Source organism: Rutilus rutilus (assembly GCF_951802725.1).
Source record: "Rutilus rutilus genome assembly, chromosome: 4".
In the NCBI taxonomy this organism is placed as follows: Eukaryota; Metazoa; Chordata; class Actinopteri; order Cypriniformes; family Leuciscidae; genus Rutilus; species Rutilus rutilus.
This window is the reverse complement of record NC_140212.1, coordinates 18,122,946-18,136,638: the sequence shown is the minus strand read 5'-3', so window position 1 is coordinate 18,136,638 and position 13,693 is coordinate 18,122,946. Positions and strand designations below refer to the sequence as shown.

General features: G+C 37.0%; 1 protein-coding gene across 16 annotated transcripts in view; it reads left to right on the top strand.

Moving 5' to 3' along the window:
• The first annotated feature begins 8,600 nt into the window (after positions 1 to 8,600).
• Positions 8,601 to 13,693, top strand: part of celf2 (cugbp, Elav-like family member 2) — a 140,782-nt gene continuing 135,689 nt past the window's right edge. For 12 of the 16 annotated variants that reach the window (XM_084407800.1, XM_084407797.1, XM_084407798.1 and 9 more), the window contains exon 1: positions 8,649 to 8,903. In XM_084407800.1, coding sequence (XP_084263926.1) covers positions 8,851 to 8,903 — 53 coding nt within the window. In that variant the 5' untranslated portion in view covers positions 8,649 to 8,850. Of the gene's footprint in view, positions 8,904 to 13,693 lie in introns of all 16 variants that reach the window. The other 4 variants (XM_084407796.1, XM_084407813.1, XM_084407807.1 and 1 more) reach the window with 4 other exon arrangements.

Here is a 13,693-nt window from a genome sequence, read left to right as displayed (position 1 = left end):
TAGATTGAAATAAAGCTAAAAGAAAAAAATATTTTTTTTTTTTTGTGAAAACAAAAATTATAAGTGTTGCCTTTTTTTCTTTCTTTTTTTAAAGCTTTTATTTAAAAAATTAAAATAAGAGCTAATAAAAAAAAAAAAAAGTATATAAATAATACTAAAATAACACTGACCTGAAAGCATTTGAAAATTTTGACACAAACGCTACCAAACCAGATCCCAATGTAGCACTGCATGTATATCCTTTACAGTGAAAGCAATCCCAGAATGCATTGTGACAATTCAAGTTTTGTATGTCAAGATAAATATAAATCCCATACTAAATTATTCAAGAGACACATGATGAAGAGACTATAAATAGTCCTAAAATGTAACTGTAACTTATTTTATTTCATTTTTGCTTTTTTTTTTTCAGAGCTTTAAAGGGATAGTTCACCCAAAAATGAAAATTCTATCGTTTACTCACCCTCAAGTTGTTCCAAACCTGTATGAGTTTCTTTGTTCTGCTGAACACAAAGGAAGATATTTGGAAGAATGTTTGTAATCAACAGATCTCGGTCCCCATTGACTTCCATAGTAGGAAAAAAATATACTATGGTAGTCAATGGGGACCGAGATCTGTTTGGTTTTCTTGGAAGTTCCTACTTATGAGTTGTACTGTTGGCCGAAAATTACAATGTGATGTGTTTTGAAGTGATTTTGTTTGTGTAGTTTCGTATTTTCACTTCCCAACAAAGACATGAAATGAAATGAAAAGTAGAGGTTGTGCATTAGCTGTGTAGCTAATGCTACTCTGTGTATTTTATAATTTATGTTCTGCCACAGAGAAAATTGAGAAATGTTGATATATCACACAAGACTGTCACTTCAGAAATGGACTGAGTAGAAATTCTTGATGCTTTATCATTACTATGCTTCGCCGATACATAAAATGACGCCAACAGGCTTGCACAATGAAACGTATGTATTAGCATTTCCAATTAGCCGCCACCATGATGCTTTAATTGACATGCCCCCCACTCTGAAAGTCTGGGCTCAAAGAAAATCCTGAGCTTCCCACTGGCAATTACAACATTGTGGCATTCATGTGTGCTCATCATGTAAATATGATCACGACTTGAAGGCAACATTAGACAACTGTCGTTGATAGCAGCGCACGGGGTGCTTAAGAAAGACAAAAACAACGAAAGTGCAATATACCCTCTAAAGCCACTTTTTCAAACGTAAACTAATCTTACAGACAGTTTATTCATTCCGTCACCTTTTGTCTCGTTGTTTTCGCCGTCCTGTTTTGTGCTTTACAGACACAGTAACAGACCTGTTAGCTTAGCGTGATGAATGTAGCCAATAACAGCACACACTGCTCCTCTACCATTCTAATGTTACATTTACATATGCTTACCCGCAAGGCCAAAACACTCTCTCTTCTTCTCTGTGTTTCTCATTATCTTGTATCATATCTAACATAAATCTCAAGCGCAATGTGGTGTTAATTATTATTAGCCTAATTAGCTGACACAGCTATACTCTGTTTTGCTTTTCACGTGAAGGGAAGAAGGGGTGAATAGATGTCCCCACTTTTGAATTTCACTTTTTACTTATTATTCACTAACCACCCGCAATCGTACACTCTAACACTGTTATTTTAAATCTTGGATTGAGCCTTTTGGGTAGATTCTTTTGGTAATTGTTTAGTGTTTGGGTAGTTTTTATGTTACCCAGCTCCTGGGTCAGATGGAACAACCCAATGTTTTTGCTAGTTTTTGTGTTACTTGAATTACTTCTAAATATTACATTTTTACCTCTACTATTTGTTATGGCTGGGTAAAAAATATTGATTTCTCGAATTTAATCGGTTCTCATTCACTCTGGCGCAGCTCAGCTTAAGAGAAGCAGCAGCGCACACATGATCTTCTCTTCCGCCTTAATAATACCAGTTACAGCGCGAAATAAACATGAATGAACATCTGAAAGCGTGTACAACTTATCGAAATCCGTATCATGTCACATGCTCAATCAGTGTTTCAACCGTGGAAAGGCGTCAGTAAAACAGCTTGTAAACAATGTCTTGTAACGTCACATTTACCTCATAAAAACCATATCCAGTGACCATAAACTCATTAGTCAGAGAGTCAGAGAGAGCAACTCTAGAGAGGAGCATTTTGCTAAATACATGCACCATATTACATATTCATTATAATTGTTCTTCAATATTTAATGCATGTTTGAATAAATCTGGCAAGTTTTCCATGACAGCCACCATTTAAATGTTTATATTTCATATAACTTTATTATTATAAAAATAAATAAAAGTGTAATTTAAGTGTTTGTATACTAATCAGTTAATTATTACCTTCAATATTATAGTAGGCTAATGAAGCCTAGTAGACTCCCATAGTTTACAGCATTAGTTAAGAGATTTGTTTTCCTTGAGAAAATTTGCCATGTATTGTTCCTGATATCCAAAATAATCAATGTTGAATCGAATCGAAATCGAATCAAATTGCAAGCTTGTGAATCGAAATTGAATCGAATTGTGAAATTTGTGTCAATAACTATTTGTTAAATGAGCTTAAATGTATGCAATATGTCTTCAAAACTATATAAAATATGCTATACTGTAAAATATGATCAAACATAAAGGAATTATCATGCAAACCAGTAGTTGTGTGGAGTTTTTTTTTAATTTAAGAGTAAGTTAATCCGTAAACATTAATTCATGTATGAAGTAAAAAAAAAAAAGAAAGAAAGCTGGTACTGTAGTAAAAATGAATTAAATGAATCAATCCAGTATGCTGGGTTAAATAAACAACCCAATTTGCTTGGGTTAGAAAATGTGTTCTGTCCTATATTTACTCCGCCCTTGGGTTGAAAACCATCCAAAATTATTATTATTATTATTTTTTTTATTATTATTTTTTTTTACCTAGTGTTTTTTACCTAGTGTAGCAAACTAGTTTGCAGAAATGTGCAGAAAAATAGTAAGTCTAACTGTCATTCTTTCTTTGTGCCGTAGGCTTTTATAGATTGCACTAATCACAATTTATGTCTCATTAATTCCGCACTTTTTCTGCTGGTCATGAAAGTAAATGATCATCAATGTCTCATGCATTTGAGCAAACTTTCAGTGTGTTCAGCGGTAAATTGATACTGTACAGTCCCAGTAAAGTATGTCAGATTGCTGTAGTCTGATGGATCCTCCAGAACATGGCTCTCAGAAATGCCCCCACAAGATTGGAAAGTGTGCCATTTAAAGTGTTTTCAGCCCATTTTGTGGGTGTTGGTGCCATTAACTGAATCCTTAAAGGGAATTATCCAAGTAAATTGTCTGTTTTATCACCTTTTTGTTCCACCATCTGACATATTTCCATCAGAAATTGACTGGATTATGAAAAGTGGGCATTACATACCAAAACAGAACCAGGTAGGCATTTGGAGGAAAGGCTGTTAAACATCATACAACATGCACATCATGCACAATACGCCAGAAATTAGTTCCGTAATTACCTAACAGGTCATTCTTTTCTGCTTTTCTAGATGATACATAAAATGACTACAGACAAGGTAACCTGTCCACACCTCATCCACCAGGTATGTTTAACGCCGTTTGCATTGATCTTCATCGTGTTGTGACAGAGATAAGGACCCATACATTTCATAATTACATTCAAAAGCTCTCCAATCTCTGTATTGCTCCTGTCCTCCCTGGACGGGCAGGCTTTATGAAGCTTTGACTGTGAACAGAGGCAGCACTTTATTTCCGCCTGGTTAGGCAGAATAGATCCTCATCGAATCGCTCTTTTTAAGACAATGTGCACGTGGGCGTATGGCTTTGGGCTTATTTGACAGCATCAAATGGATTTCAGAAGAAAGGAAATATCGTCGTTTATGAAATAATCCCCTCATAGTTATTTCATCCTTGCGCTGGTGTGCGTGCCGTCGTTTTGAGCCTTTCCTCATTTTCTTATGTCCTTTTTTCTTTTTATATATGCTGAATAGATGCTGAGAGAGGAAGAGAGGGGGGGGGGGGGGGTAATAGACTTTCAAAGGATGATGTTATAGCCTACTTTATTTAGATTAGACGTGTTGATGATATGGGCTGTGAGTTACGGCTGACGTCTCGGGTCAGTGTCTCTTCGAGAAGGCAACAAGAAAGCGCCCGTTTCTCGTTTTCCATCTACTTCTGTCTCTCATACATCTCCTCGCCTTGAAAAGGAGAGGAGGTGTATGTGTGTGTGAATGTATATAAATATGGTCACTAACAAGATTACAGGCCACGAGTGAATGGATGATGCGGAAAAGGAACGTTGCACATGTTTTAAGAAGCTATGTTTAAGAATAACACTCTCAAACCCACACAAACCTACTGCTTTCCAGAAACCAGGATTCTGCTGTCTTGTGGGTTTGTTAAACAGAGCTCTTTGCTTGTTATTTCGCCCGATTTGGTTGGTGTGGTTGTAATGTTTACAGTGTCAGCCAAAGCGGCCGGGTTGTTTATAGGGATGTCGTAGATGTAGGCTTGCTTTGTGAAGATGTGACCGTGACACAGCACATGTTGCGTAAATGCTTGTAGTGTTAGCGTACATTTTAAATTAGCCGCTTAATAAATTAACCTATTTTCTTTCACGTTCCTGATTTTACAATTAATTAGTGCACATTAATTTTTTTTTTTTTTTTGTTGCCAGCAACCACCAGCATTTTTGATAATTTTCACAAAAATGTCATGGCCCCCAGAATGTTTTGTTTTATGGATATCTACATTTGAATGCGAGTAAGTTTCATAAAAAAAAAGCTAAATTTGCAAAATGCTCCTTTTTTGCCTGTTTCGATTTGGAGATTCTGTCAGTGAAAACACGGAAAGTCGGACAATTCCATCAATGGCAGAGAAAGAGTTAAGTTGCAGTCAAGCAATTCAGCAGTCAAGCTGTTCAGCGTTTTTTTAGGCAAAATCCAGTCATTACAATAGGAATACACACAATCAAGAATTACGTATAAGTGCGAAAGATCCCCGACAGATTTTGCAAGTGGTTTTTACCACAAAATTTTGCAGAAATTCGGATGATTTACCTTTACCTTTTGAATAATTACATTTATTCCGAAGAAAAAAATGGTTTCATACTATATGCTTAGCTTTTCCACTAACCTGCAATGTGGCTAATGCGTAATGTTAACCAGTAGCATTGTTTAAGCAAACTAGCATTCAGGTCGTACTTAATTGTGGTGTATGTAATGTCCTCTTTTCATGAAAACAAAATAAAATGTTACATAAAAAAAAAAAAAATTATTTTGTTTGTTTTCTTGGCCAATGTGACTGTAGTCTTCCATGTTATACTGACATCTGTTGGTGTGGATGTACAGTAGCATCACATTTTTAGTTACCAATTCCATTCAGTCCCTTCGGGATTTTGTAGTGTTCCATCTACAGCAAATTAAGATATGAAAATAATGGATTTGCTAGTCATAATGCTTTCACCATACTGGATATGCACTTTAATTTTTTTTTTAAATGAATGCAATTTCTGACAATACTATTTTAAATCGTAAAACAAAATGTGAAAACAGTTTGACAACAATAGACAATAATATAACTGTTAAAAACAATATTAATTGTAAACAATTTTAAATGTATGTAATCAGTCTCTGTTTGTATTTTCATCAAAGCAGAACTATGATTATCTCTGTGCCGGTATCACCATTGCCTCGTGTAAAAGGGGTAGGACCACAATTGATTTTGGAAAATATGCACAAAAAAATTATATTTACAGATAATTGTACTCTTACCGTCACTCACTATCACTAATTGCATAAGTGCATAATGATTATTGGTGTATTGTCAATATACAAGGCCTCAAAAAACAACGTAATGCATTAGTCAGTCATTTGGGCTGCAATATTATTATTTTTTTATATATCCCACAAATTCGGGGAACTGACCATTGCAGAAATAGCCTATATATAGGCATATTTGTTCAGGGTTAAAGAGGTCATTTTTAATTTAAAGCAAGCCTTTTTAACATAATTTCAAATTTGCCAATCATACTAGTAATTTTTCGTTGCATATAACTTTTTTAACAGTGGAAAAATTACTTTTTCTTTGTGACATTTCCCACAGTGTTTCCATTAAAACGTAATGGGTTAAAGTGTTCTGATTTAACTCTTTCCACACCATTTATGGCACATCGCTTCATGGAAAAGTTCTGCGTAAACCAGAAGGAGCGGATACGCATAAGTAATCACCGAACATTCAACCGCATTTAAATCAAATTTGCCTAACGTTATTGAGAAAAATATTGACGCCCACGAAAAAGGGTATTCGATTTTGCATGTTTTTGGGGGGTGTTGATGGACTTGATCTATGATAATCAATGTTTTGATCATTGTTTTGAATCCAAGTCTTTAACAAAAACATGATTTTCTCAGCTTTTTGTTCGAAATGTTGCTTTTTAAGTGAAGCTAACTCACATTCAAATATTGATAAAAGCTAGACTAAAAGTTTTTTTTTTTTTTTTTTTTTTTTTATAAGCAAAGGTTCTGTTATATCTTTTGATACAATATGTTCACTGTTAACATCATACAACAAAATATTCTGGGTCCCATGAAAGATCTGGCACTGACTGGCAACTTAAAAATTATATTCTGGCAGGGAAAGAGTTAATTGTGATTTCACTGTCATATAGTCGAACTCAACAGTCATTACAGTTGCAGACATAAAGCAATAGAGACATAAGTAGTCTCAGTTCCAGTGTTTTAATGCATCCATGCACTTAATTTCAAGAGAACTGAACCATCCTCATACATAGTGGCTTACTTTGGGATAGGTCAGAGGTCTAAATTGAGTATGTCTCTTACAAACATTCATGTGAATAGAATTATTATGGTTTCAGAGAGGATAGATTGTTGTTTCTTATTCCTTTCTTCCCCCTGCTACTGTAAAAACAAGCCAGTAGGAGAACTTTGACCTGATGATATTGAGCAAGAGATACACAGGAAACTCATGCTCCATGCATGTGTTAACTTTCTTTATTTCACCCTCTTTCACTCACATATGATATAAGAATATGATATGTATAAGAAAACTAAGCAGGGTTTACATTAAAACAAACACTTCAAGTATAGTTTTACCTTTATTAATCTGAATTACCATAGTTGATGTGTGTTAGTTTATCTGCAGTTAGAGCGCAGATAAGGTGGTAGCCCTAAAACAGGATGTGGTGATGCGTCAAACAGGAAGTAAGCCTTGTCAGATACAATAATGTCACGTGGAATGGGTGTCTGTCTTCTCATTTGACTCACAGACCTAACCGCTTTTTCTTCTTCTTCTTCTTCTTCTTCTTCTTCTTCTAATAATAATAATAATAATAGTTTATGACAAAGCAACATTTCCATTTTAAGATGGCCAGATCTTTCCATTTTAAGATTTTAAGATGTTTACCTGTTATGCAAATAACTGTTCTTGGCCATTGTTACAGTTTGCGACAAAAACGTTTCAGTATGTACTAATTGTGTTAAGGTACTGAACAAAGTATGCTCCAATAAGCTTTTTTTTAATGACTGAGACCTTGGCCTTTACAGCGGTTGACAGCATTAAGGACATCATGGACATCAACAATTGTCAGGATATTAAAAAGAGGGGGTACACTTTTTATTTTGAATAAACATTTAGTGGGAAAACAGCATTTCAGTTTGTTTGGTAAAAATGTGCCATTTAGTTCACTTTTTGAAGTATCTACAGCCTAATGAACAATACTAATGAATGCATAACGATGTAAATAATATGTGATTCTTTTTTTTTTTGAGCAACTTGTATACTTTGTTATTAGGCCTTTTAGCACTATTGTAATTATTATTAATTTATTAATTAAATATGCATTGTTGTATGTGTAACAAAGGCACTGAAATATCCTCTTTTTATATGTCTTTAGTATGTACTTTACATCTGCACATCTATTTTATGTACATTATGACATTAATGTATACAGTACCGGTCAAAAGTTCAGTGTCACATGATCCTTCAGAAATCATTCTAATATGATGATTTGTTATCAATGTATCAGGATCCAAAATAATATTAAGCAGCACAACTGTTTCCAACATTGATAATAACTGAGTATCAAATCAGCATATTAGAATGATTTCTTAAGGATCATGTGACACTGAAGACTGGAGTAATGGTTGATAAAAATTCAGTTTTTCGTCACAGAAAAAATATATATTTTAAAGTATATTAAAATAGAAAACCATTATTTTTAATTGTAATAATTTTTCAAAAAAAAAAATCTGTATTTTTTATCAAATAAATGCAGCCTTGGTGAGCATAAGAGACTTCTTTCAAAAACATTAACAATAACTTGCAGTATGTACAGCACACATAAAGAAAACTGTATCAAATGCCTTAAATTGTAATTTAAGTACACCTAATATAAATTGTGACCATGTAAAGTGTTATTGCTGAGCCTACTTATCCATTTTGACTTTGGCATTTATACTTTAAAATGGAGAACAGTGTCTGTGGCATTTTAGTTTCGTTGGCACTAGTCGTAACACAGAGTTATTGAGATCTGTCTGTATAAAATCCTCTGTAAAAAAAAAATTACAATAGGTTGCATACGTTGTTTCGGATATTACACAGAGGTTCGTAAAGACATGAGGCAGAGAGAGAGAGAGAGAGAGAGAGAGAGAGAGAGAGAGAGAGCGAGCTGGAGTGATTGTGAGGGGCGGAGGAAAGAGAGCCTGTTCTCCGCGCTTATCACACTCAGAGCAGTGCAGAGAGACAGTCGGAGTAACAGCGCTCACTCAGTCACTCAATCAACCGCATTCTGTCCGAGCAAAGCCCGAGCTGCCCGAGCCTCAAGCATGGTCTCTATAATCTCAGACCTGGACCCTCTCAAGAGCTGGAACGTGTTAAGGTAAGACCCGAGCCGACCCGAACATGCATGCGGAGAGAGAGCGAGTGTCTCCATCTGCCCGCGCTGAGGACGCGCTCTTCCGCTCGACTCCAACACAAATGTTGTGAGAATTACGCACGGTTGCGTGTGCCATTTCGACTCGAAAAAGTGTGTGTGGGACTTTTTTTTTCCCCCCCTTGAGTTCGCACATATACTGTCATGTGTCTGACGCATGGAGTGTCTTATTAACCCTTTGAGAGACCAAGCCCTCCCCCGAACTCACCGGGAATGAGGAGGTTTATCAGACCGGGCGCGTCTCGTCTCATCTCATCTGTGATGCGGGATGATGGTGCTGATGCTGAGAAGACGCGGTGCGCATCGCTTCCAGCTTTATATAGAGTAGTTCATTAATGCACTTTAAGTCAATCGACTTTTTTTTCTTTCTTTTTTTTTTTTTTTTTTTAAATACCCCCTTAGGATCTTGATATGATATGGCATTGCGCATCTCAAGCTATTGCGCAAACAAGTGTTCGTCTTTAAAGTCGGTTTGTTTGTGTGTCTTTGGTTAAACACTCTTGGATATTTATCAAGTGTTTCTTAAACTGAGCTACCAAGACTGGACATTATAGACATGCTGAACCTAACCCTAACCTTTATCAATGGACATTTATTGGCATTTTTGGACATCATACCTGCTTTCAAAACTGCCCAAAATGTTGACTATAGGGTGTGAGATGGACATTGTGTAAACTCAGTTCTCTAAGTTTTTGGGGAAGTATAAAAGGGTAACTGAAACCACAGAAAGCATGTCATGATGTCAAATTGTTCCGCTTTAGTTCTCGGAAGCCTGCACGCTTTTAGAGGACAGCATATGACCCAAAAATAAGATTAAAAAGTATTATTAGATAAGATAGTTTTCAAAAGTTATTCACTATTTTTGTGCACATTTGCATTATATAAAATAAATATTTGAGTAATTTGTTGACTTCATAAGCTCCATCCCTGATGGTTTGGACAAATAAATAAGAGGTTCAGTCAGAATTTCTAATGTCACTTTAAAAAGGCGTTCATGATCATATTTGTAATGAGGGTATGAAGTGCGAACCATAAATACTCTGGATCTTCATATATAGTTCAGGATTCTGGGTTGTTGTAAATTGGGGCGCCACTGTATTCCACACTGAATTATGAAAATAGATCAAGGGTATAAAGATGACACGCTGTGCTCTCTCAGAAGAAGTGTTATTTTTGGTCAATTATTTATTCCGATAAGCAGGTCAGTGCCTTGAGTGCACCAAAAATGCTCATACATGCACATCCTCAAATGTGTACATGCTGTTGGAATTTTTTTTTTTTTGTTATGTGCAAATCCTGTATTGATACATACTAGAACACAGTCACAGTCCTGTTTTAAAAGCTTACTGTGTAGGTGACAGACAACTGCTGCATTTAAGTAGACATTTCCTGATCGATGTAGCACTATTAGTCAGTATGTTCCTTTTCTTTCTCGCTGACTGACACTCACAATCACGGTTCCACCCCAGAGCCGTTCAGAGCATAATCTTCTGTTCAGAGCCGGAGAGAAGGGGCTGATGAGGGGGATGTGTGATGGATCGCTATTTGTCTTTTCTTCTTTATTAGTGTAGAGACTCTAGATTAGCCAGAGGAGCAGCTGCTGGACCGCCTTAATAAAGACCAGCTTAAGTTTTTCTTTTGCTTCTCTTTACGTTTCTCTCTTTCTTATGTGACTCTAGGGTACACTACACTGTGGCATTCTTTACAGCCTAATGAAGCCACCAGACGACCCAGAACACTGTTGTCTAATGAGCACATACTTGTGTGTGTGTGTGTGTGTTTATGTTGCACCCAATTAACGTTCTCATTATCTCTCCTTTAGTTCAAACCCCTTTCTTCTGTCGTCCTTTATTTGAGTGTAAATCTGAGAAAGATAAAAATTGGATCCAGAAATAACTTTTGCTATCTATTAAGTTGATTTTTTTCCGGGTGCGACTTTGACGTGCTGCGCAAACAAAGATCTCCAGCGTCTGCGCTTCCTCAAGTTTCTACCAAATCAACACCTCTGAACATCTCGCTGAACATCATTTCAGCCTGGTTCAAATACATCATCTTGGATTGCGTCTGAATGTGACGCATCGTAACGATATCGGATTTTTCTTAGGATCAGTGCAGTGGAAATTTCCGACGTGCTTCATTTCTTTTTAGGGCTCAGCTCTCTGCAGGATCACTCTGTCATGATCCCACTTTTCCTTCACGAGGGCTTGATGCATTTTTAACACGGGTGACGTTTGAACTTGCAGATTTCTTTTGTATTAAATGTGTTTTATCATTTACAAAAGAACTTGATGGACTGATGAAATTGTGTTACATGCAAATGCCAAAGAACACATTGAGATAATAGTGTTCTACCTATCTATATATCTATCTATCCTCTGCAAATCTAAGTGAATATGAGAATATTGTGTTCACCTCCGCAACTTTTTACCTTCCTCAAACTTGCGCGAATGTCTTGCGGAAAACGAAGCCAAGAGATGCAACTCCGTTCTGTCACTGCAAGCAGCCAGAACAAAAATACCATGGAACTCATGTCCGCCCACACAGACACACACACAATGAGTCACAAGCACATGCATAATGTCCTAACACACACATACAGGCACACAACAGCCTCTCTGTCACGCTGACACACACACACTGTGCTCTGCGCGCTTCGGAAGGCAGGTTGAGTCGGTAATGAGAGGCAGCATGCTTATTAATACCACTTGATTACATTGAAAATTACTTTAAATAACAATGACAAGTTGTTGCTTTTATTGAATTAGCGGAGAGGCAGGCGGGGGAGATGATTTGATTAGAGGCATATTTAAACACGACACTTGGTGTTCTTGCGCCTGATAGCAGGTAAACTCGCATTCTTGTTGTGTTTTTTACACCCTTCTGTCTTTCTCCCGTTTTAGTAAAACAAGGAAGCAAATTGTTTTTAGGCCAGAGAGAGAGAGAGAGAAGCGATGGTAGAGAGGCAATGGAGTGGCAAGCATCCGTCTTTAGCAGTGGGTGACCTCTGACCTTTGCAGTGTTGGTTTTAATGAACGCTGTTAGCGGCAGCGGCTCAGAGTGTGTGTTTAAGCCTCTGCCCAGGACGCATCCGTAATTATCTGGCTGAGTGGCTTTTCTGTGCGCGTGCGTGTGTGTGTGTGGGCGGCTCATGCCGTTAGCCTGTCCCTTATCCTCGGCATTAGTGGCTGGCTGCAGACAGTGGCGCACAGACGGGCGGCGCAGATGAACGGCGTTGCATGCTGATCTCTGCACCTGTACCAGCCTCAGACACACACGGCCGTGCGCGTCACTCCTACCCGTCAGGTCTGGGCACTGTGCCGCAACGAAGAGAATAAGCTCCTTAACTGAGCAAACATATCTAGAATAAATAACCTACAATATATGTATCTGTCTGTCTGTCCATCTATCTTTCTATATGCCTGTCTGTCTATTTATCTGTCTGTCTATCTATCTGTCTATATGTCTGTCTAGGTAGGTAGTCACAAATACAGAGAGACAGATGAAGAGTCTGTTTGATCAGACAGAAACATAGATAGCTAGACAGCCAGATACACATATAAACATGTGACAGATAGATAGATAGACAGACAGACAGACAGACAGGTATATTGATAGATAGATAGATAGATAGATAGATAGATAGAGAGAGAGAGAGAGAGAGAGAGAGAGAGAGAGAGAGAGAGAGAGAGAGAGAGAGAGAGAGAGATAGATAGATAGATAGATAGATAGATAGATAGATAGATAGATAGATAGATAGATAGATAGATAGATAGATAGATAGATAGATAGATAGATAGATAGATAGACAGACAGACAGACAGACAGACAGGTAGATATATATATATATATATATATATATATATAGAGAGAGAGAGAGAGAGAGAGAGAGAGAGAGAGAGAGATAGATAGATAGATAGATAGACAGACAGACAGACAGACAGACAGGTATATAGATAGAGAGAGAGAGAGAGAGAGAGAGAGAGATAGATAGATAGATAGATAGACAGACAGACAGACAGACAGACAGACAGACAGACAGGTATATAGATAGACAGATAGATATAGAGATAGACAGACAGACAGACAGACAGACAGACAGACAGACAGACAGACAGACAGACAAACAGGTATATAGATAGACAGATAGATATAGAGATAGATAGATAGACAGACAGACAGACAGGTATATAGATAGATAGATATAGAGAGAGAGATAGATAGATAGATAGACAGACAGACAGGTATATAGATAGATAGATAGATAGATAGATAGATAGATAGATAGATAGATAGATAGATAGATAGATAGATAGATAGATAGATAGATAGATAGATAGATAGATAGATAGATAGATAGATAGATACCATACAATAAAAAAAATCCATTCACTCTTTTTTTTTTAAGTCTAAACACTCTCAATAATCAAGCCGTTTGGATTTTCTGAGCAATATGATGTCATATTGCTCATGCTCCGCCCACGACCGCTGATGGACTGTCCCGTATTAGCATATTTACGCCCTCAGCCATTTGTATACTGTCTGCCAAAGCATCACTCTACCTGTCTTGTGTCGACACTCCTGAATGGAAGAGAGGGCTGGGGTGAGCAGTTGCTCATTATCATTTAAAGAGACATGCACCGAAACGGGTCGCTGTGAACAGAGCTGTTTTGAGGAGGTGAAAAAAGGGTGTTGTTTTACACAACCATTGAGGAATTTTAACCAAAGTATGTTACAAA